General features: G+C 46.6%; 1 protein-coding gene across 10 annotated transcripts in view; it reads right to left on the bottom strand.

Moving 5' to 3' along the window:
* The window catches only part of DCDC2C (doublecortin domain containing 2C), a 121287-nt gene that overhangs the window by 75086 nt on the left and 20843 nt on the right, over window positions 1-25358 (bottom strand). For 9 of the 10 annotated variants that reach the window (XR_003524694.1, XR_003524695.1, XR_003524697.1 and 6 more), the window contains 4 exons: window positions 22433-22561; window positions 17804-17941; window positions 14993-15035; window positions 6900-7026 (listed from right to left, as the gene is read on the bottom strand). Coding sequence is in view for 5 of the 10 variants with exons in the window: in XM_027622513.1 (XP_027478314.1) it covers window positions 6900-7026; window positions 14993-15035; window positions 17804-17941; window positions 22433-22561 (437 nt within the window). In the remaining 5 variants the exon portion in view is untranslated. The remainder of the gene's footprint in view (window positions 1-6899; window positions 7027-14992; window positions 15036-17803; window positions 17942-22432; window positions 22562-25358) is intronic. The other variant, XR_003524696.1, reaches the window with a different exon arrangement.

Here is a 25358-nt window from a genome sequence, read left to right as displayed (position 1 = left end):
ACACTCTGAACAGAAAAGCGACCACTTACTGGAAGGTAGGACGTGCGGAGAAGTGAATCCGAGGCGATATTCGGGAGGATAGACGGCGGGGGAGGGGGACCCGTCCGCCGCTTCTGGCAAGTGCTAGAGCCGCGGAGCACAAAATCGGACCTTTTAGAAGTCGGCTCCGCGGAGGGACGTCGCTCCAGTGGCTAAGCGGGGGTGGAACCCTCGCGGGACAGTGGGGTCTCAGGACCCTTGGGGTCACAGAAAGACCGGGGGTGCCTGAGTGCGCCAGAGCTCCCAGGGATCGGAGCAGGGAAGCCGGCTGCAGCGACGGAGCCGAGGCGCGGGCTCTCAGCTCGGGGTGGCCATAAACTGTGATCGGTGACAGCTGGGCCACTGCTCCTCCAGCAGGGACCCCACAAGCGGCAGAGCCGGGGAGACTCCCCTTCCTCCCCCGGGAGGAGCGGCGCGGGAGCGCACCGCAGGGATCTGCTGGGTTTGGAGACTGCACACGGGGTCGGGTGCCAGAGATAGAAACGCTCGGTCACAGGCCGGGTGAGCACGGAGTGCAGCCGGAGACCGGGGACAAGGGAGTGACTGCTTTTCTCTGGGGGTGCACTGAGGAGCGGGGCCCCGAGTTCTCGGCTCCTCCGGGCAGAGGTTGGGAGGCCACCATTTTCACTCTCATCTTCCAAAGCTGTACCGAGAGCTTGCAGGGAACAAAAGCTCCTGAGAGCAAACCCGAGCAGCTTGCTTAGCCCGGACCGACAAGGGCGGGGCAATTCCGCCTCCGGCAAAGACATTTGGGAACCACGGCAACAGGCCCCTCCCCCAGAAGATCAGTAAGAACAGCCAGCAAGCCAAGACCAAGTTTACCGATCAAGGAGAACGGGAGAACTCCAGCGGTAGGGGAATACTGCACATAGAATCCAGGGCTTTTTTACCATGATTCTTTAGTCTTTCAAAGTTAATTTTTTTAACTGTCTTTTATTTTTTTTGAATTTTACTTTTTCCCTTTTTCAACCAACATCTTATCAATCCCTTTTTTAAAAAACATTTTATTTTTTAATTTTTAGACTGATATTCTATCCCTTGATAGTAGTTACCCTTAGTTTTGGCATATATATATATAAGTTGTTCTCTCTTTAAAATTTTGAGGTACAGTTTCTTCTAACAGTTCAAAATATACCCTATCTCTAGTGCATGGCTTTGTTCTAGTCTCCTGCCTGATCACATTCTCTCCCCTTTTTTTTTCTTTTTTAAATACTCTTCTTTCTTTTTTCAAGCAACTTATCAATTCCTTTTATAAAATTGTTTATAATTTACATCTTTACATCATATTCCATCCCTTCATCATATTAACCCTTATTTTTGTACATATTTAAGTTTTTCTTTCTTTAAGATTTTGGGAGGCACTTTCTTCTAAAAGACCAAAATACGCCCAAAATCTAGTGCATGGCACAGATCTATGCACCAGCCTGATCATATTTGCTCATATTCTGGGTTTTTTTGTTTTGTTCTGTTTTTGTTTCTTTTTATCTTTTTCTTTTTCCTTTTTTTTTTCTTCTTCTTTTTTCTTTCTTTCCCTCTCTTTGCCCCCACTTTCAGGTCTTTTCTGATTGTTTAGAGTATATTTTCTGGGGACATTGTTACCCTGTTAGCATTTTGTTCTCTCACTGATCTATTCTCCTCTGGACAAAATAACAAGATGGAAAAAAATCACCTCAATGAAAAGAACAAGAGGCAGGACCCACTGCCAGGGACCTACTCAATACGGACATTAGGACAATGTCGGAACTAGAGTTCAGAATGATGATTTTAAAGATACTAGCTGGGCTTGAAAAAAGCATGGAAGTTATTAGAGACACCCTTCCTGGAGAAATAAAAGAACTAAAATCTAACCAAGTCGAAATCAAAAAAGCTATTAATGAGGTGCAATCAAAAATGGGGGCGCTAACTGCTAGGATAAATGAGGCAGAAGAGAGAATCAGTGATATAGAAGACCAAATGATGGAAAATAAAGAAGCTGAGAAAAAGAGAGATAAACAACTACTGGATCACGAGGGCAGAATTCGAGAGATAAGCGATATGATAAGACGAAACAACATTAGAATAATTGGGATCCCAGAAGAAGAAGAAAGAGAGAGGGGGGCAGAAGGTATATTGGAGCAAATTAGAGCAGAGAACTTCCCTAATGTGGGGAAGGAAACAGGCATCAAAATCCAGGAGGCACAGAGAACCCCTCTCAAAATCAATAAAAATAGGTCAACACTCCAACATCTAATAGTAAAACTTACGAGTCTCAGAGACAAAGAGAAAATCCTGAAAGCAGCTCGGGAGAAGAGATATGTAACCTACAATGGTAGAAACATTAGATTGGCAACAGACCTATCCACAGAGACCTGGCAGGCCAGAAAGGACTGGCATGATATCTTCAGAGCACTAAAGGAGAAAAATATGCAGCCAAGAATACTATATCCAGCTAGGCTGTCACTGAAAATTGAAGGAGAGATAAAAAGCTTCCAGGAAAAACAAAAACTAAAAGAATTTGCAAACACAAAATGAGCCCTACAAGAAATATTGAAAGGGGTCCTCTAAGCAAAGAGAGAGCCTAAAAGCAACATAGACCAGAAAGGAACACAGACAATATACAGTGACAGTCACCATACAGGCAATACAATGGCACTAAATTCATATCTTTCAATAGTTACCCTGAATGTAATTGGGCTAAATGCCCCAATCAAAAGACACAGGCTATCAGATGGGATTAAAAAAACAAGACCCATCGATATGCTGTCTGCAAGAGACTCATTTTAGACCCAAAAACACCCCCAATTGAAAGTGAGGGGGTGGAAAACCATTTACCATGCTAATGGACACCAAAGGAAAGCTGGGGTGGCAATCCTTCTATCAGACAAATTAGATTTTAAAACAAAGACTGTAATAAGAGATGAGGAAGGACACTATATCCTACTTAAAGGGTCTATCCAACAAGAAGATCTAACAATTGTAAATACCTATGCCCCTAACATGGGAGCAGCCAATTATATAAGGCAATTAATAACCAAAGCAAAGAAACATATTGACAAGAATACAATAATAGTGGGGGACTTTAACACCCCCCTGACTGAAATGGACAGATCATCTAAGCAAAAGATCAACAAGGAAAGAAAGATTTTAAATGACACACTGGACCAAATGGACTTCACAGACATATTCAGAACATTCCATCCCAAGCGATGGAATAAACATTCTTCTCTAGTGCCCATGGAACATTCTCCAGAACAGATCACATCCTAGGTCACAAATCAGCCTCCAACCAGTACCAAAAGATTGGGGTCATTCCCGGCATATTTTCAGACCACAATGCTTTGAAACTAGAACTCATCACAAGAAGAAAGTTGGAAGGAACTCAAATACATGGAGGCTAAGAGCATCCTACTAAAGAATGAATGGGTCGACCAGGAAATTAAAGGAAAATTTAGGGCACCTGGGTGGCTCAGTTGGTTAAGCGACTGCCTTCGGCTCAGGTCATGATCCTGGAGTCCCAGGATCGAGTCCCACATCGGGCTCCCTGCTCAGCAAGGAGCCTGCTTCTCCCTCTAACCTTCCCCCCTCTCATGTACTCTCTCTCTCTCTCTCATTCTTACTCTCTCAAAATAAATAAATAAATCTTTTAAAAAAAAGGAGAATTTTAAAAAATTCATGGAAACGAATGAAAATGAAAACATAATTGTTCAAAATCTTTGGGATGCAGCAAAGGCAGTCCTAAGAGGAAAGCATATACTAATACAAACCTTTGTCAAGAAACAAGAAAGGCCTCAAATACACAACCGAACCCTACACCTAAAGGAGCTGGAGAAAGAACAGCAAATAAAGCCTAAACCCAGCAGGACAAGAGAAATAAGAAAGATCAGAGCAGAAATCAATGAAATAGAAACAAAAAGAATACTAGAACACATTAACAAAACTAGGAGCTGGTTCTTTGGAAGAATTAATAAGATTGATAACCCCTGGCCAGACTTATCAAAAAGAAAAGAGAAATGACCGAAATAAATAAAATCATGAATGAAAGAGGAGAGATCCCAACCAACACCAAAGAAATACAAACAATTATAAGAACATATTATGAACAACTCTATGCCAGCAAATTAGATAACCTGGAAGAAATGGGTGCATTCCTAGAGATGTATCAACGACCAAAGCTGAACCAGGAAGAAATAGAAAACCTGAACAGACCTATAACCACTAAGGAAATTGAAGCAGTCATCAAAAATCTCCCAACAAACAAAAGCCCAGGGCCAGATGGCTTCCCAGGGGAATTCTACCAAACATTTCAAGATGAATTAATACCTATTCTCCTGAAACTGTTCCAAAAAATAGAAATGGAAGGAAAATGTCCAAACTCATTTTATGAGGCCACCATTACCTTGATCCCCAAACCAGACAAAGACCCCATCAAAAAGGAGATTTACAGACCAATATTCTTGATGAGCACGGATGCAAAAATTCTCAACAAAATACTAGCCAATAGGATCCAAAAGTACATTTAAAGGATTATTCACCACGACCAAGTGGGACTTATCCCTGGGCTACAAGGTTGGTTCAACATCTGCAAATCAATCAATGTGATAACAATACATTAATAAAAGAAAGAACAAGAACCATATGATCCTCTCAAGAGATGCAGAAAAAGCATTTGACAAAGTACAGCATCCTTTCTTGATCAAAACTCTTCAGAGTATAGGGATAGAGGGTACATACCTCAATATCATAAAAGCCATCTATGAAAAACCCACAGCAAATATCATTCTCAATGGGGAAAAACTGAGAGCTTTCCCCCTAAGGTCCAGAACACGGCAGGGATGTCCATTATCACCACTGCTATTCAACATAGTATTAGAAGTCCTAGCCACAGCAATCAGACAACACAAAGAAATCAAAGGCATCCAGATCGGCAAAGAAGAGGTCGAACTCTCACTCTCTGCAGATGATATGATACTGTATGTGGAAAACCCAAAAGACTCCACTCCAAAACTGCTAGAACTCATACAGTAATTCAGTAGAGTGGCAGGATATAAAATCAATGCAGAGAAATCAGTGGCATTCCTACACACCAATAACAAGACAGAAGAGAGACAAATTAAGGAGTCGATCCCATTTACAATTGCACCCAAAACCATAAGATACCTAGGAATCAATCTAACCAAAGAGGCAAAGAATCTGTACTCAGAAAACTATAAAATACTCATGAAAGAAATTGAGGAAGACACAAAGAAATGGAAAAACGTTCCATGCTCATGGATTGGAAGAACAAACATTGTGAAGATGTGAATGCTACCTAGAGCAATCTACACATTCAATGCAATCCCCATCAAAATACCATGCAGTTTTTTCAAAGAAATGGAACAAAGAATCCTAAAATTTGTATGGAATCAGAAAAGACCCCAAATAGCCAGAGGAATGTTGAAAAAGAAAAGCAAAGCTGGCGGCATCACAATTCCGGACTTCCAGCTCTATTACAAAGCTGTCATCATCAAGACAGTATGGTACTGGCACAAACACAGACACATAGATCAATGGAACAGAATCGAGAGCCAAGATGTCCATCGACAGATGAATGGATAAAAAGAGGTGGTTTAGGGCACCTGGGTGGCTCAGTTGGTTAAGCGACTGCCTTCGGCTCAGGTCATGATCCCAAAATCCCGGGATCGAGTCCCACATCAGGCTCCCTGCTCAGAAGGGAATCTGCTTCTCCCTCTGACCCTACCCCCTCTTGGGCTCTCTCTCTCTCACTCTCTCTCTCAAATAAATAAATAAAATCTTTAAAAAAAATAACAAGAGGTGGTATATATATATATATATACAATGGAATATTATGCAGCCATCAAAAGGAATGAGATCTTGCCATTTGCAACGACGTGGATGGAACTGGAGGGTATTATGCTGAGGGAAATAAGTCAATCAGAGAAAGACATGTATCATATGACCTCACTGATATGAGGAATTCTTAATCTCAGGAAACAAACTGAGTGTTGTTGGAGTGGTGGGGGTTGGGAGGGATGGGGTGGCTGGGTGATGGACACTGGGGAGGGTATGTGCTATGGTGAGCGCTGTGAATTGTGTAAGACTCTTGAATCACAGATCTGTACCTCTGAAACAAATAATAGATTATATGTTAAAAAAAAGAAGAAGAAGAAGATAACAGGAAGGGGAAAATGAAGGGGGGGAAATCGGAGGGGGAGATGAACCATGAGAGACGATGGACTCTGAGAAACAAACTGCGGGTTCTAGAGGGGAGGGGGTGGGGGGATGGGTTAGCCTGGTGATGGGTATTAAGGAGGGCATGTACTGAATGGAGCATTGGGTGTTATACGCAAACAATGGATCATGGAACACTACATCAAAAACTAATGATGTAATGTATGGTGATTAACATAACATAATAAAAAAATGCTACTTTTTCTATTAAAAAAAAAAAGTAAACCCAAACAATTCAGGTGGATTTGAGTTTCATGTTTTCTTCCAAAGGCTGATTTGTTCGCAGGTTGTTTGCTGCGTCACTGGCCTTATGGGAGAGCACGCCCACCCAGATGTTCACAGAGAGGATAGAATTCCTGCATCGATCTGGGAGGGCTTCTTCGGTGGAGAAGCCTATTGCCTTCGCCACTGGGATTTTGTTTCTCTCCTCTCACTACCACGACCCCTGGAGTTGAATGTCTCATTAATAAATCAGATCGTCACAAGTGAAGTTTTAAAATCAGACAGTTACAAGCCGTATCTTTGCAGTATGAAACTGGCCTGGAAACACACACACACACACACACACACACACACACACACACACACACACACACACATTCTTCAAATGGTAGCACTTTTTAATGCCCACAGCCAAATGAAATTCACATTACCTGCGCTGCTTTGCATTAAAGGTTCTTCTAGTGTTTTCTTCTTTCCCTCTTTGGCATAAAAAACAGAATCCTGTTCCTTCTGGGGAATGTTGTCGTATTTATGAGGTTCTTTTCCTTTGGAATCCTCCTAAGGTACAAATTAAGAATAAAAAGTATGTGAGGAACAGCAGTGTACCATGAGGTTTTTTTTTTTAAAGATTTTATTTATTTATTTGACAGAGTGAGACACAGCGAGAGAGGGAACACAAGCAGGGGGAGTGGGAGAGGGAGAAGCAGGCTTCCTGATGAGCAGGGAGCCCGATGAGGGGCTGAATTCCAGGACCCTGGGAACATGACCTGAGCTGAAGGCAGACGCTTAAGGACTGAGCCACCCAGGCACCCCAAAAATCACTGTTTTCAACACCTACCAAACTATTCCCACTGGAACCTCTGAGCAAGGCACAGCATCTCTGATAAAAGGATATTAAACATGTGGTAGGTTTGTTTTGGACTGAGATAAAGGGAAACTCAGATGGTCTAAAAAAAAATCTGCAGACAGTAATGACCGAGCAGGAGGGGATCACAGTGGAAGATGAGCTAATTCTGAGCATCATCCCAGCTCTGTCCCAAAAACTGTCTTCAAAATACAAACCACCTTTCCAGTTTTCCTGTTTTCTGTCTTTACTGAACACAGGCAGAACGATATAAATCAAGATTTCTCCTGAGCTCTCTATGGCACCTCCCTATAACATCAAGATATTTATGAGGCAAACAACCGGCTGTTTTATCCTTGCAGAAATTAAAGTGCATAAAATAGTCCCATGACCAAATACAAGAACCAAGCAAAATCTTTCTACCTACTTTAACAGGCTTTCCTAAAAGTTGAAATCATGCTCATATGTATAGGAAACAAGATCTTGGCAGAACTGGTGTTAGAAACAGAACACAGTGCACGCTGCTCGTGTTTTGGAGGCAGCTGGGGGTAGGGATTCATCTATTTTGCAACCATTTTCCCGATCCTCAGCCTCTACGACAAGACACCCTGTATTTACTGTTACCTCTGAAGTAATACCCGAAGGACAGTGACACAGGAAGAGTCCCACCCTCTCACAAGGACACAAAGCAACACTGGTGCAGAGCAAAGCGCACAGAGAAAGCCAGGACCGTTGCAGCCTAGCCACCGGCCACCAGCCCCACCACCCCAGGCGCAGCGACACGAGGAGATGAGCTGGTCCACACTGACCTGGAAGGGGGCCCACACAGAGCTTTGGGCTGGTGAGATGACAGATGAAGAGCACCCATAAGTTCAATAAGTTGATTTCATTGTTTAATCTCATCCCTTACCAATGTACCTGATGGGAACACGAGTTTCTACAAGCTCCTTATTTCTATGACATCCAGTGAAACCCGGAGCCGCACTGGTTTGGCTTCTCGTCAATCTGAGCCCGAGCCCCGCTTTGGGGCCATCTGTCTCCGCAAGGACAGCCTGACCTTGTCTACCTGCACACCCATTTCCCTTCTTCCCCTTCATCCTGTACCCCCAGCACTGAGGGCAACCTCCATGTGTGGTGACTTATTTAGAATGGTTATTGCTTACATCTCACCACTAGAATGCTGGAAGCTCCATGGGGCCAGAGATGTTTGTCTAATGATGAATTCCCAGAGCCTGGAGCCGGGTGGCACATAGAAAGCTCTCCGTATATACTTGCCCAGTGAGTAAGTGAACGGTGCTGGTATGAATCTCATACCCCTGTGCCTTTCAGATGCTCACAGGAGCTGTCACAACTTGAGGATGGTGTTCAAGTGCCTCAGCTCAGCGCTGTGACCTTTGAGTCTAAGCCCGCCTACATTCCCAGTCTATTCCCTGCTCAGGCTTTGCCCATCTTCTGGCTCATCTCCACCTGCGATGCCCTTCCTCCCTGGCTTCCAATCCCAGTGCAAGCCGAGCTCAGAGTCCCTGTGCCACGTTCCTGGAGCACCTGCATGTCATCACCAGAACACAGCCCCTGCCCTTTGCATTCCTGGTTCCAAGCAAACAGTGACCTCCCAACACAGACACATGCCCACTGAAGTAGTCCCAACAGTTGCTTAGTAAATCTTTGCTGATCTCTTGAGCTAAGTAAGAAGACGTGGGGGCAAGTAGGCCGGGGCGCCGGGTGGCTCAGTGGGTTCAGCGTCTGCCTTCAGCTCAGGTCATGGTCCCGGGGTCCTGGGATCGAGCCCCGCGTCGGGCTCCCTGCTCGGCGGGGAGCCTGCTTCTCCCTCTGCCTCTGCCTCTCCCCCTGCTCATGGGCTCTCTCTCTCAAATGAATAAATGGAATCTGGGGGAAGGGTTGCCGGAGTGCAGGGCATGGGAGGTGCAGGGTCGGCTACACCATCGGCCCAGCCTTCCTTCCCACACCCGCGAGGCGACCTCTACACGCCCTGCTGTCCCAACCTGCCAGGGACACCCCAGGCGTTTCTCCAGAGCCGCCACCTCCTCAGGTGCTGGTCCTGCTCTAATGTCACCATGTCCCATGCAGAGGAGCCCTCGTCCGCACGGTCATGCACCTGCAGCTCCTGCCCACCAGCTCCCCACTGGCCTGCCCTCCGCAAGGACAGGAAGGGGCCACCTTCAGCTTTACACACACGTCTGCCGTGCAGTGGACACTCCGCGTGCCTCTCATTGTCAGAGCAACACAGATTTACGGCATTTCTCAGAAACAACAGATTGAGCAGGAAAACAGAGAATCTGTGGCTGCCCCATGCAAGGAAACGTCTAGGCATCACCCCTGTCCCCACGCCTCCCTGCTCTGAGTCCTGAGTCCGAAATCAACACGAGTGCCCTACAAAGGTGTCAGGTGCTGCTTTTCCATTTCATTAATCTTTTCCCCCATTAAAAACATTCTCAGGAAACATACCCAAGGCACACTGTGTTCATTTCTCTGCAGTGCTGTAGGGACTATCATTTTTCTCTGGAGCCTATTTCATTCGACCTCGCCGAACTTCAATGCTGTTGTAACAGATAGTCTTGCTCAGGCACATGAAAGGCAGCCCCCCAAGGTAATGTGGATGAAGTAGAGAGTTTGTCTAGTGGAGGAACAGCAACCACCTAGCTGAGTTCAGAGTCAGGCCACTCCCAGGAGGAAAGCCAGCGCTGCACGCTGAAGGCCTCCCACCAGCTTCCAGAGTGAATGTCCTGCTTCCAAGTGGGTCAGGGTCCGCCATCAGAGAACCAGCCCCTATGCCAAGCATTAATAAAGTGGAACATTAGCTGACATTTGAACCTGACTGTTGCCTCTTCAGGCCACTAGGAGACACAAATGCAGCCTTGGATATTGTGTGATACTGCTACGGTCTTGACATTATTAGCCTGCAAGTGTCAGCTCCAACACACTTGCTCCATGCTGCACTTTAAAGTCCAGTCCTGGTCATTAAAGTACGGGTGTCCCGTGGTGTGCATCTCTCTGACTGTTTCACGCCCGTGTGCGCACATACGCACACACAGGCACCTTTAATTTGTCAGTGTTTTATCTCCTGTTCATTTCTGTTCACTACCAACATTTGTGCTCTATGCCCAAAAGAGAAGTAGGTAATATTAACATTCTGGTTGTGGATGTGATATAAATACAATGCTTATTAATTATTTACTGATATTTTACAGAGGCTTGCACATTAAAATATTCATTTTAATATAGGAAGGCAGTTTTAAACATTTATTAAATTAGCCTCACTTCCTTGGAAAGTAATAGACCCAAAATCACGGTAAATGAGTTGCTGAAAACTGAATCTGATCTAACGAAATAAGAATAGGTTCACTCAGATAAGTCAATCAGAGAAAGACATGTATCATATAACCTCACTAATATGAGGAATTCTTAATCTCAGGAAACAAACTCCAGGGTTGCTGGAGTAGGGGTGGGGTGGGAGGGATGGGGTGGCTGGGTGATAGACACTGGGGAGGGTATGTGCTATGGTGAGCGCTGTGAATTTTGCAAGACTGTTGAATCACAGATCTGTACTTCTGAAACAAATAATGCAAGATATGTTAAGAAAAAAAAGAAGAAGAAGATAGCAGGAGGGGAAGAATGAAGGGGAGTACGTCGGAGGGGGAGACGAACCATGAGAGATGATGGACTCTGAAAAACAAACTGAGGGTTCTAGAGGGGAGGGGGGTGGGGGGATGGGTTAGCCTGGTGATGGGTATTAAGGAGGGCACGTTCTGCGTGGAGCACTGGGTGTTATGCACAAACAATGAATCATGGAACACTACATCAAAAACTAATGATGTAATGTATGGTGATTAACATAACAATAAAAAATTTAAAAAAAGAATAGGTTCACTCAGTTAATTTCCTAGGACTCAACAGTCATGGCTCAAGTTAATGGACACCTGGAACCCCAACGGCTTCTCCTACGTTCCCACATCCACAGTCACCCAGACACCTGTGCTCCTGGCCATTATGTTTCTTCTCATTTCATGGAATCAAATGCCATGAATCATAAGACACGTGGTTATTTACGTGTCGCTAAGAAACAAAGCAAATTACCAGCTAAACTATGTCACATGGCTTCCCTGTTACCTGGAAGTTCTGTTTTCTACTGAAACAGCCCTTTCAGAACTTTTAGACATAGATTTTTATCACATAGCACATCTGGATGTAAAGCAAGAGGACAAGGCCACAGAAATAAATTGCTCGACTCCTCTCAAGATTCTACACCCAGAGTCGGGCTCTTCTGAGCCATTTCTGCGTTGAAGCTGAGTATGTCTGTGCTTTGCCAGGCAGTGTGGACAGAGTGCACCACTATGATCTCTGGAATTTTCTTCCAAGCTGCTCGGCACGTTTCGAGGCTGGTGCTTTCTTGCCTGGAGCATGGGAAGCAAGCCTTCTGCATCTGCCTCAGTAACAAGATGTGGTGGACGAATGTGGCAGAGTGCTTCCTGGCCACCAAACCCCCTCTCTGGATGCAGAAGAAGTCTGCATACCTTGGCTGCATACCTCCACCAAGGGAGGGTCTATTTCTCTACCTCCCAGAACCTTGCAACCATGGGGACGATGCCCAGCACCAACGTCCAGATGTGCTCCTAAAGCCAGCCTAGACCTTGCAGCCCAGCAACCCCGGCAGGTAACACAGCCTGTAAGGAAGCCTGGTGCAACTGGCCCAAGACCCACCCAGCCAACACACAGGACTTAGAGAAATAATAAAACATCTCTGTGTTAATCCCCTAGGGCATGGCTCGTTACACTGTAATAGATTACTGAGCCTGTATCTTCAGCTGCACATGGTAACTTCCTTTCTCAGGTCCCATAAAAGAGTTGGTTGTTCCTTTGGAAAAATATAAAGAATTAAAGAAGAATATACTCCACTAACATAAAATTGCTATTCTTTGTACCTTTCTGGGAATACAATAATTTTTCACTTTGATTCTGAATCGTATCAACATCATCTTGATGACATTTGCAGCAATGACACTCAACACGTGTAGTGCCAACCATGCACACGCCTCAGCTGAAGAGACAGGCTCGCTGTGATGACAGCGAAACCACACATGACCACCAACAGCAGTGGTCAGAGGCCATCTACGTAGGAGGCACCCCACTTCCCACAGAAAACAAATCAAAGAAGTTTAGTAAGAGAGACATGGAAAGCCTAGCACACACACATAAAGAAGCAATTGTACTTACCATAATATGGTTGCTGTGACTAACTCTAAAACCCAGCCTCAAAAAATAAAATAAAATAAAACAAAACAAAACAAAATAAAATAAAATAAAATAAAATAAAATAAAATAAAATAAAATAAAACCCAGGCTCATGCAGCCAGAGAAGCCTGGGGTAGTTTTCATCCTCAAAAATGCACCTGTTCCTCAAATGGGGCAAAGGTTTGTAAGTACTGAATTCTCAGCTCAATATACCATGTAGACCTCCACACCAGGGAGCAAGAATACAGTAAAATACCTTGACAGGCATTAGTACCACAAACACAGAGATTTTACATCAAACTTAGTTAACATCAATGCCTGTTGTATTCTTTTAGGAATTCCTGTTTTTTCTGGGAAAAAAAAATGTGTTTGCTCTGTTGTTACATGCCTGGTCATACACCATGGAATATTTTCAATGATAGATTTGTTTTTTCTAAAATAACACTTTTTATTTGCATTGCAGGGTATGCATGTTTGTGATGATTCCACTTAAAGATTCTTAATGTTATATATCATCCTTAAAACCCATTAACTTTCCCAGTGATCACTTTCCAAAAGAGAAGAGAAAGAACTATAGGCGATATCAGAACAAACGTGTCCCAAATTTTAGACCAAACAGAACAAATATTTAATAAAAGGAAAAGAAAACACTATCCCTACCTATCAGGACCCAGAGTCAGAACAACATAATGAAGTGAGGACATAACAAAACAACCTTGGACTCCTGGCTCCGTTCTCTGTGCTCAGAGGCTTCCCACACCATTAAAGTATGGGATTCCAAGGTTGTACCACTCAGGCTAAGTTTCAACGTTCAAACTCAGAGCTCACAGCTGAGAAAACTCTGTTCATCCACGTCGGCTCCTTCTCCACCTGGAACATCTGCCCCCTTCTCTGTGCCACGTTAGGACTTGCGCCCCATTTGCGGATCTCCACGTTTCGATTACCCTTTCCTGCAAACCATCACCCTATGCATGAGACTCATTCACACAAATGTTTTATCATGAAACAAGTCTGTGTTGTCCAACCACACACAATGAAGCTCATCCTTAGGGCAGAATCATGTCTATTGGTTCTGCATTCTCGACGATTCTCGTTCACTCATTTACCCAACAAACACTTAATACTGAAGGCAATCCACAGAGAAAGAAAACTGAAAATAAATAAGATGATCATTCAGCTCAGGAAGCCATCAAAATAACCAGAGTCAATTCAGAAAAGCCTTGACACCAAAGCCAGACAAGGACCACATGAAGAAGCAGCATTGGAGACGGATCTCATTTATGAATAGACATGCAAAAATCCCTCACAAAATTGAGCAAAGCGTATTCTGAAGAGCATTTTTTGGCAGAAGGCCTTTCTCAGCGAAGGCGGGAGGGTGAGGACAGCAGTCGTGAACTCAGGGCAAAGAGTTAGGTGGGCTGTGTCATTACCACCAGCGACACTGAGCTCCTTCAGCGCAAGTGTGGACAGGCAAGGGGCTGGGCTCATCCAAGGCTGGACTCTTGCCAGGCAAATACCGGGGTGGTTCAGAGGGTAAGGAAGCCAAAGTATTTCCAAGACGGTGACTAAGATGGCGGTTATGAAATCTGAACTGCACCAGGAGGAAAGCCACGTCAAGGGCTGGCCGTGAGATGTTGGGAAAGAATAGCTCACTACGTGGGGGACCTCGTGGCTGATGAGCCTCCGGAGGGAGGTGCCTGAGCAAAGGAGCTGAAAGCTGGAGCCAGGCAGAGAGTAGGCGCTCAACAGCTTTACTGAATGAATAGTAATGTCAGGGAGACACTGAAATAGCGTTTTTATAAGATGGGTGGGGGCATGTGGTCATCACACACATGGGTGGTAAAGACCCCTACGGCCGCCAAGAACTGGCTTCGGCCTGCCTTCCCAGGCTTGTATCCTGACACTCACTGGCTGCTCTTCTTGGGCTGTCTATGTCACACTACGTGCAGATAAGCGTACACAGTGAGCGCTTCTCACCTCTACGCCTGACGTGCCCCCTTCCTGCTGCCCCCAGGCCCAGGGTGGCCACACCAGGCTTGGCCACTCTCCCTCCTGTCTGTCCCTACACTCTGAGCTCCATGTCTCGTGGCTGCACACACAGCAGGAAGCCTGGCACCAACACTGGGCCCGGAAGCTCCAGGCCCCACTGCCAGGGCTGGCCTGGGGGGCATCCTTGTCACATGTCCCCAAGCACAGTTCTCATCTTTCCTGTGTGAAAAGGACCTACTTGGTTTTTTTTTAGAGAGAGAGAGAGAGAGAGTGTGAGCGGTCAGGGGCAGAGGGAGAGAGAGAATCCCAGGCAGATTCCACACTCAGCACGGAGCCCGACATGGGGCTCGATCCCAAGACCCTAAGACCATGACCTGAGCCGAAATCAAGAGTCAGACACCCAACCAACAGAGCCACCCAGGCACCCCGAAAAGGACTTACTTTTTTCTTTCTTCGTGAGTATTTCTCGATGTCTGCATACTTTCTGAAAGACCAAAGATAGTCAGCTATAAATCTGTAAAAGTCAGCCAGAAAATATCTTTCTAAAATTGTAGGCTGCAGCCTTGGCTTTCAGGAGGGCAAGGCCTTGCTGAAGGCACATCCAGTCCCCCCATCATCACGAACTCACATCAACGGCATTTCCCCGCCTCAGAACAGAAGGGGCCCCCACTGGGGTTGGCTCAGTCTCCTTCCTCAAGACTTTAGAAAATCCGATGGCTTTCCATTTCTATCAGGGTGAGTGGCACCACATTTATAGGCACCTTCTGCCCTGAAGCTTGTATACGGTCATGGGGGGACATCCTAACAAGTTTGAGGTTTCAGGCAGTTGGCAGTCACTCACACAAACATGGGTTTTTCATGCAACTCTCACAGGGACCCGTGGCACACACGTCATGCTCTCCCTGGGCTGGAGAGGAAGCATGGCTCAGGGACATGAGGGTTTAGTCAATGCCACACCCTGACCAGCGGAAGAGCAGAGACTCCAAGCCCAAAACCCAGCCCAGCCTCCTCCCACCACCGACAGACCCCTTGTCTAACTGCCACCTTTCGCTCTACATGGCCCGGGGTACACACCCCGCTCCTAATTCTTCTGTATGGGGGCTGACCCCCGCCGGTGCTACGCACGGGAGGGAACGCTCTGGCACCCCACTCTCCAGCAGAAGGGCACCTCCCGGGTCCACGTCGTGGGTGGGGGACAGACTTCAGTCTCTTAGCTACTCTGTGGACTCGTTTCCTCTTTGGTGAGGGAGAAAGATATTTAAGCCACCAATAGACCAGTTCAGGGTTCAACACATGAACAGGTGACAGGGAAAACAAAACACATGGAGAGCCGGGGACTCATGTGGGGAGCAGGGGACACGGGAACAGAGAGGGCCGTGCATCTCAGCTCAACGGCCCCTAAGGTATTTCTACCCACCATGCAGTTAGCACCATCAGCAATGAATTAGCAAGTGGATAAAATCAGGAAATAGCCCTGCTTGCCAGGCATGTGGCAGGACCCCAACCTAACCATTGGCTGTGGGGTCATTGCCTACGGACAGGACAAAAGAAGCCATTCTCTGCCTCAAAGTAGAAACCCTCACAGCAGGTGAGTGCAAACAGATACCTCCTGGGATGTGTCTCAGCTTCCCAGGCTCTGGGCCAGGGAACTTACGGGGTGCATGCAGGTGAAACCATCTGCCTGCTCCACCACAAGATGAACACTCACCCCTCTTTTTCTTTGCTCAAGATAATGACCATGAGAAACATGACGGAGAAGCAGCTGCAGGGAAGGTCCCCGACAGGCCCTCAGACAGTTGCCGCCACTGCACGTAGTTCAAACACAGCCTTGGGGCTGAGCAGTCAAGGCTGCAAAATCCCACCTTCAGCAGGGAACCGCTCCCCCCAGCCAGCCCTGGAAATCAGGAGCTCCCTCGGGGCAGGAACGGGGGTTAGGTGCCCGAGTCACACACCGTATCCCACAGCCTCCTGGAAGGAGGGCTACAGGGACATTGCAGGGAGGCGCCTGACAGCCGGGTACCAAAATAGGGAGGAGCAGAGCCCCGCCTTCCAGGGCAAGTGACAAAGGGCATGGCTGGCAGGGCACAGTCCCCCGGGGCTCATGGTCTCTGGCAGGCATATCTGAGACCTTCTGCCTGCCATCCCACGCCCCACCCTGTCATCCCACAGGACCCAGAGGCAAAGAAATCAGACTCTGCCCTAACACCGGGGCTTTAATCTGGGACAAAAATCAAGGATTTGGATCAGTATATACTGCTGAACTCCACAGTCTTGCAGGTCACCTCCTTCCTGAGCCTGACGCACCACTGAGCCTGGACACCCAGTATGGACACACGTGAGCCCAGCAGGAGCTGCAGCCACTGAGGGCTCCAGACTAATAACCACCAAAGTCTCTTAAGGAAGCATCAAGTGCAACTGTGCCCTGGGAACGTAAGTCAGACCACCTCATCAGGGGACTTCAAGGTCCTTGAATGGTGAGAACTGCAGATGGACAGAGTCCACACCTGTCTATGTGAGCTGTGGGCAAGCAGGTCAGGGCCCAACACTGGGCTGTTCTTCACAGTAAAGACACTCGGCATCCCTCAGGCAGGAGCCCACAGGAGAACATTATGCACTCATCACAAGAGCTTGGCCAAATTCAGATGGCAAGCAGGGGAGTGAGCAAACTGCCCCAGGAAGGGACAGCCAACCTTCTAGTTCTCTGGTGACAGGAGGGGAGACCCCACCAATGCTTTTGTCTTCCTTGTAGACGTTCCCGCAAGTCCACAAACACACACACCGCGGTGCACCCCATTAGCCTGGGCCAGGATCCACCATAACCATCACCACTGGTTTCACCAGTAGGGCCCGCCACCCCACACCAACTCCGGGGTCCGGGACACATAGACAGTCAGGGGAAGCCGGCCGAAGGAGAAAAAACAGAACGAGGTGCTGGATGGAGGCTGGGCTACCACGACTGTGTCCCGGGCCAACGTGCTTTGCAGGCTGAGGCTCTTTCTGTCTGAGACTCCTAGTGTCCCCCCACCAGCAGTTTGCTCAACACAAGGGCTCACTGTCCTTGTGACATCGTCACACAACAGGGGTTCTCATGCCTCACTGTGAAAATCCAAAATTGTGTCCTATATAAAATGAGAATATCAAGTTTCACTCCAGAAAAATAGCCAAGAGCTGAACAGGCTGTACTTGGGGGCGATACTGGGGAAAAAGGCAAACTCTACCAACTCAGGAGGGCAAGGTAAGAAATGTGCTCACTGTTGGACCTCACTGGGCACCTTGGAGGATTTCCAGTAAGGGAAATATTTGAAGGTCTCCAGTCCGGCGGCAACGTAGAAGTGGTTGTCTTGCAGATCCTTTGAGTTGTCCAAGAGATGCCCATTCATGGTAAATAATCTGTGAACAGAGCAAGAAGAAGTGGCCGGAGATTTCAAGCAGTGACCTCAGGGCTGGGGGCATTTCTGCAGACAATATGACCGGAATGTGGGCTACTGGCAAGCACTGAAAGCGTAGGAAAGCGTAATCCAAATGGGCTAATTAAACCCCATGGGAGCTGCCCTTCCAAAGTTAGGCTTGTTTTCCATTTTTAGGTTTCTTAATTAAAGTATATTTTTAATTATGTGCAAGTATTCAGAGGCCCTTGAGAACATTTTAAGCTCTTGGTTGGTGTTCAATTAATTTTAATAACAGCAAAAATTAATACAAATTGGCTTGTATTGTTATAACAATACCTGGAAAACAGACCGGTATTTTATTAGCAAATAATATGCCTTTTTATAAGCACCAAAAGACTAATATTTGTCTCGCTTTTATTCTGTACCCTTTTTTGGCAAGTATTCATTCACTCATTCATTCATGTAAGAAATGATTCAATTCACTCAATGTTGAGGATCTTTATGCACTGGACAAGGTGGGCACTGTGTCGGACATAACTATGAGTAAGGAAGTCACTGCTACCCCCAAAGTCAGGGTTTGTACCTAAACCTATAAACACAAATGTGACCAGCGAAGGGCAAAGATCCAGACTTCCAAGAGGAGGAAAACCAGACTCAACTGTAGGCCTCACAGAGGCGGGGGCAAGCCGTGGGGTGGGGAGGGTAGGAGGTTTCCTCATGGGAAGACGGGTAAAGCCATCTGGGGTAGCAGGAGGGGCCTGGGCCAAAGGCCAGAAAGCAGGGGTTGACTGTCACTGAAGGGGAAAGGCACACACAGAACTTGCACAGAGAATTCTGGAGCCTGGAATATTCTAGGGAGAGGAATTGATCATTGAGTTTGCCACAGTGATGGGAGACATGGGAGAGCAGAGAAGAGCTAGGTGCCAGCAACAGCCAGCAGACCGTCGTGGATGCGTCACGCTGACGCGGCTGCTGGAGGAAAGGAGCCTGGCCTGCGACAGGAGGCTCGGGCTGCTACAGCAAGGGTGTGCGAGGCGATCGGGAGACGGAGCAGCGATCTCCAGACTAGGAAGACGAGAAGGGCACGCTGAGGAGGTCGAAGCCACAAAACCGCTCCCCCCCATCAGTCCTTCTCAAACCTTAGCGCCAGAACCACCTGGAAGGCTTGCTGACGCGCAGACAGCCGGGCCCCGCCCTTAGGGCCTCCAGTTCCGTGAGCCTAGGATGAGGCCAGAACACTCATCTCCAACAAGTGTCCAGCTTACCCCGCCTCTGCCACTGCTGCTCTGGGAGCCCCATGAGAACGGCCACCTTAGACCAGCCCTGGAGCAACAAGAAGACCTTCCAGACAGGTGACCACAAGGAGAAGCCCCCAGAGAGCCATGTGGGCAGCAGGTGGCCGTGACAAGGAGCACAACGCTGGGAACTCTGTTCCTCTCCTGCCACGGCCCCTGTCCCAGGACACTCGGTGCGTCACCACACTGGAGGACCCAAAGAGCTGGTGCAAGCATCCCCAGGAGTAAGTCAGGGAGGCCAGAGGCCAGCAGCGGGCAAGGTGGGGAGGGAGGCAGACGCGACTGAGGGCCAGCAGGGCCATGCGGGCTGGAGGACGGCGTCTCCTGCTCTGGCGCCAGCCATCGAGGTTCCACCACGGAGTGTTTGGTGCAGACCCCGGAAGCAGAAGTGTTGGAGCAGATGGACCAAGAATTTAATACAAACATGAAAAATACTGTAAATGAAATAAGAGGAGAAGTTACAAATATGAAACAACAAGAAAGTGTAAAGAAGAAACAAGCAGAAATACGGAGGTGAACACTGAGTTACGGAGACAGCACTGGGATGAGGCGCCCAGCAGAAGAGGTGCAGACACGGCTTGAGCCGCTGTTGGGAGGACACAACGGACAGGGTCTCCCAGAGGCACGCGGCATGAGAAACAACACGTATAAGAGAAAAGCCGAGGAATGAGGATGAGGAGGCGTGCCAACAGCCCAAAAGTAAGAATCTCAAAAAGAAACTTAAATGTAGAAAGGAAGAAAAATGTATAGGAATAATGAAGATGAATTTCACAGGATTAAAGAAAGAGGAAGGACCTCAAATTGAGTCAATAGGCATCAAAAACGAGAGACCACTGGAAAACTCGCATGTGGGCACATTAGGGAGACATCCAGGAAGGCACGCGAGCGTCCGGAAGGGCTCTCCCCGGAGGAGCAGGGAGCAAAGGGGTCAGAGCCGCACCGACAGCCCAAGACAAGGAAGTAATGTTTTCAAAATCTGAAAGGAACGAACTTTGAAGCTAGCCACACCCTCATGGAAGTGGGAAGGCCCGCTAAAGTACCGTCACACCGACTCACACTGAGAGCATCTCTACAGGAAGGAGCTAAATGAAAGGAAAAGCAACTCCAGGAGACGCCACGAGGCATCACGTGGAGCAGGGTGACCACGTACCTCGGCACAGTTTGGGTTGTCATTAAAAAAAAGTTAGATCAAAGAAATCCTACTCAGGATAATCCAAAATTCAAATCGTGGATCACAAGCACTGTGACGGGGTTGTTGAGGGGGAGGCCAAGGAGCTGGAGGAGATGGAGTCTGGGTTTGATTCCGGGGCCCAGGAGAATCTTGGCTCCATCAGCAGAAACAAGGAAGGGGATGCATGAGCTGACAGCTCAGGTGGAGGGAGGTGGATGCAGGGAATGAGCTCTCAACGGGGGCGGAGCTGGAGGGAAAAAGGGCCCTGGAAAAGCTCAAGTCAAATGTCCCAGACACACCGAAAGAGCTTCAGGTCTTCCTCCAGCAATGGGAGGCTTGCAAGGACGAGATTCGTTGCTTGTATGTTTCTTTGAAAATGTCTGTTCTCAGAAGGTTAAGTGTTCTTTTTATGCAGTGATGAGACCAAATAAAATTACCCTTTGTACTTCCAAGCATTTGTTTCATTCCTAAGCTCTGCACCTTTTCTAAACTCAACCATAAAGAATTGGTTGATTAGATTGATTGATTAGAAAAAATTAAAAGCTTATTAATCTAATGTCCTATTTTCCCACCGAACATCCTGTTTCCTTGCCTGCTTCGCCTCTGCCATTTCACATGTGATACGTGTGATTAATTCTACCACCGCTTCTGGCTCCTTCCAAAAGCACACACAAGTCAGTCTGCCCCACATGGTGATGGGCTCTTTGTTTGAGAGTAACACACTGATATTTCTGACTGCGTTCTGCAATCATCTGGGCACCCACAGTACTGACTTTTAGGTACCCTCTAACTTCCCTGGCACGTGTAGGGTCACGTGGTGACTCACCGCCCTAACTAGGTTAACGACTACCCCGCGGCTCTACATGCCCAACAGCTGATGTCCCGCTCACAAGATAGGCTCAGTCTTCATCACTGGTGCCACAATTGTTGATTGTAAATCAAGCATTTACATTTGAATTTACCCCCCAAGAGAGATTACTGCCAGCAAGTGAAATAGGAGTAATGTTTTGGCTCTTCTATCCCAATGCCTACCACCTGGGGACCATCACTGTCCATAAAGATGATACTTCCAACGCTCAGCATCATTCCACATCTCTGCCTTTTCAACTCTGAAAGTTTGTGTCTTCCCTACGCTTTCTCAGCCCACTCCCATGCAAGATTTTGGGCCTCATCATCCCCAGCGGTGTTCCCAATATTGAAGCTTTAACCTTTCTCTCTGCAGCCTGCTAGCCTGGCCGCTCCCACAGCTCCCTCCTTGTGGTCCACTGATCCACACCAGGCCCGTGGTCTAAGTCCACCCACCTGCCTCGGGATTCACTCCCACAACCAGCCATGGCCACCCTGCCTCTCCCCATCCCCATGTCCTCATTCACCCATTCACCACACCTAGCACATGGCAGATGTTCAATAAACTGTGTTGAATGAAAAATGAAATAAATTGGTTAAAAATAAGTACGGGGGTGAGGTGCGCCTGGGTGGCTCAGTCGTTAAGCGTCTGCCTTCGGCTCAGGTCATGATCCCGGCGTCCTGGGATCGAGTCCCGCATCGGGCTCCCTGCTCGGCGGGAAGCCTGCTTCTCCCTCTCCCACTCCCCCTGCTTGTGTTCCCTCTCTCGCTGTGTGTCTCTGTCAAATAAATAAATAAAATCTTTAAAAAAAAAAAAAAGTAAGTGTGGTGGGGCGCCTGGGTGGCTCAGTCGGTTAAGCGTCTGCCTTCGGCTCAGGTCATGATCCCGGGGTCCTGGGATCGAGTCCCGTATCGGGCTCCCTGCTCAGTGGGGAGTCTGCTTCTCCCTCTGCCTGCCCCTCCCCCTGCTTGTGTTCCCTCTCTATCTCTAATAAATAAATAAAATCTTTTAAATAAATAAATAAATAAAAATAAAAATAAGTATGGTAAAAAGACAGTAAATATTGTCTGTTCCAAAGAATTAAAATCAGAGTTAATGATGTAGGTTTGGAGGTCTTGCTGGTCCAGGGTGAACATTCCCACGCTGTGACCAGGTCTCCCCCAGGTGACAGAGCCTTACTTTCGCACGCCTCCTAGAGGGAAGACTTTCTCCCCAATCATGGCCAGCACACTATTCCATTCCGTCAGACTGAATTTGGGTATGATAATTTTTACAGGTGGGATAAATAGTCTTCCATTTGTGAAAACACTGTAAGAATAAAAAAAAAAAAAAAGCATTCATTAGTGCCTTACACTTGAGGGGGAAACATTGGAAATTCAAAGAGGGCCCTCTACTTCCAGAACCATAAGCTGCATGCGATGCGCCAGGCAGCCCTCACACACACAGCCTGACCCACGAGAACCGTCACCAAGCAGCTCAATGCTGAAAGCCTGGTGACACAGCAACACTGCAGGGAGACATCTTTTCGTAGACTATCAAATGCCCAGATGAACAGGACACAACTCCACTTTTTAAATAATATGCTTCCACTGTGGTGAGTAAAATGGAAGAAAACTATGCCCATTTGGCAAACAAAGGGAGAATTTTGCCCTTAAAAATGCAGTTATTTTCCCTTCCCACAGAGCCAAGATAGCGTCCCAAAGGAAATAATGTGCAATCCTCCAAAAAGATAACAGAAACCATTGATTTCACTTTTGCAGTCTTAAGGCAGCTTCACCATGATCCCAGCGGGTTTATTTTATTTTTTTCTGTGTCAGGCAGGGGGCCAGCCATGGGGAGAGTACTCGGTGCAAAGTTCTACTGTGAATGAGGCCCTGCCACCTGCTGTAAGTCTAAAAGTAATAAATAGTATTTAACATTAAGGAGCTCAATTTTACAATTCCAGTTTTCAATTTTTTACATTATTATTTATGGTTACTCTTGTTTTATTGTTGTTGTTTTTCCTGTAATGTAAATAATTTAAAATTGGATGAATACATCTTTTTCTTTCAGAGAAAATATAAACTTTAATTCGTTTGTGCAAAATACAAAGAATCAGTTTTCTCTCCCAATGCTCTGTGGCAAGGGGCTTCCAATCCATGCAGAGATCACCTTCTATACGTAAAATATTGCCCCAAAATAAACCCTACAAAAGGTTCTGTGCAAGTTATATTACAATGCATTTATGTGACAGCACTCCTACAATAAAGACTTGCTACAATGTTTCCATCTCTTGGTTTTCCTAAATGTTTTCCAAAAGTCTTTCAAACATAGATTACTACTAGGAATAAAAGAGAAGTGTTTAAACAAGGTCATGCTGGGCACCTGCCTGGGTGGCTCAGTCATTAAGCGTCTGCCTTCAGCTCAGACCATGGTCCCAGGGTCCTGGGATCGAGCCCTGCATCCGGCTCCCTGCTCCGCGGGGAGCCTGCTTCTCCCTCTCCCACGCCCCCTGCTTGTGTTCCTGCTCTCCCTGTGTCTCTGTCAAATAAATAAATAAAACCTTTAAAAAAAAATAGACAAGGTCATGCTGTGTTTTTGTGTAAATTTTTAAAGATACTTAACATGCATTCTTATCCTGAGTGTGGGGAAATAGGCACTCTTATGAATTGTGTCGCCCCCCCCAAACTGTGGCAGTGCCAGCAGACTAAGACACACACACACACACACACACTGGAGCTGTTGATAAAAGTGTCACGCTCCCCTCGGGGGCAAGCTGGTCACAGAGATTGAAGAAATCTGACTGGTGAAATCCAACCCATGGAAATGAAACAGATTCATACATAAAGACTTTTCCCATAGGATTATTTATAGAAACAAAAATGTGAAAAGAACCTATATATCCAGGTACTGAGAAAAGGTTAAATAAACTGTGGCACAGCCGTACAATAAGTTATGCAGCAGTTTAAAATCGTTTATACAGAATTTGTATTTACAGAGGGAAAATGGTCAAATATAATTAATGCTGGAAAAAAAAACACAACAGCAGGTATGGAGAGAACACGGAAGGTGAGTGTCCTTCAGGTTACAAGGAGGACCTGAGAAGTGGGATGAGGGATGTCGATTTATTCCTTACGGTGTTCTAGATTCCCACATTTATTTATAATAAGAATGTAAAAATGGGAAAAACTACCCATATGAATACTTTAATTTTTAAAGACAAAGAAAGGAAAGAAATGTTATCTCCAATTTATAAATTAGGAACTTACAAGTTCGGAGGGTGTGCTGGACTTAACACATCTCCCAAAGTTTGCTGGTTGAGCTGAAGAATGAACTAGACCTTCTTGCTATGCCACAATTCAAGCATCAGTCTATGGGCTACCCAACACTCCAGGTAGCTGGATGACCAACCGACCCCACCTGAATACCCAAGAACAGTTTCGAGGGAGAGGCTATGGGCGGGCAGGAGCCCCTGGACGCACGGCCAAAGCCCAGCGTGGTTAGATTAGGGCATATCCGAATTTTGGAAAACTATGTAGCCAGTTTTTTAAAGCACAGCTTATCCATATGTGCTCATAAAGAACCATCTCCAAGATACGCTGTGTGGTGAATAAAAGGAGGAGACACAACAGTACCCCTAGGATCCGTATGCTGGCATCTGTGAGTCTGCCCTATTACGATCCTCCAGAAGTGGTTAGCAGCGGTTGCCTCCAGGGAAGTCCCTACAGATCTAGGGACATAAAGTGGGAGGAATGCTTACTTTCAACGCACACCTTTTAAAGCTATGTATTTATTTACCATGGGCATAGGTCACTCTGGCCACAAAAAGTAGTTAATTTCTTTAAATTAACTTTGAAGTAAGAGAAGTTAAAGGCATAAAACTACTATTCAATGCACCCCCTAAGGTGCTCATTAAAGTTAAGTAGGAAACACTTTAAATAGAACATGTTTTAAATTATTAACATAGGAAATATTTTAAATTTTTAAAAATAGGAAATAGCACATGGACCTAGGAATGGACCTTAGTCAGGGGCTGATGACGGTGATGACAGTGACCCAATGGGTCCCACGTGATGCTGCTTCACTTAGTGGCAGAAGCAGGACATAAATCCGAGCCTCAGCCTCC

The sequence above is a fragment of the Zalophus californianus genome, chromosome 8 (genome assembly GCF_009762305.2).
Source record: "Zalophus californianus isolate mZalCal1 chromosome 8, mZalCal1.pri.v2, whole genome shotgun sequence".
Classification (NCBI taxonomy): Eukaryota; Metazoa; Chordata; class Mammalia; order Carnivora; family Otariidae; genus Zalophus; species Zalophus californianus.
This window is presented reverse-complemented; position numbering and strand designations above follow the sequence as displayed.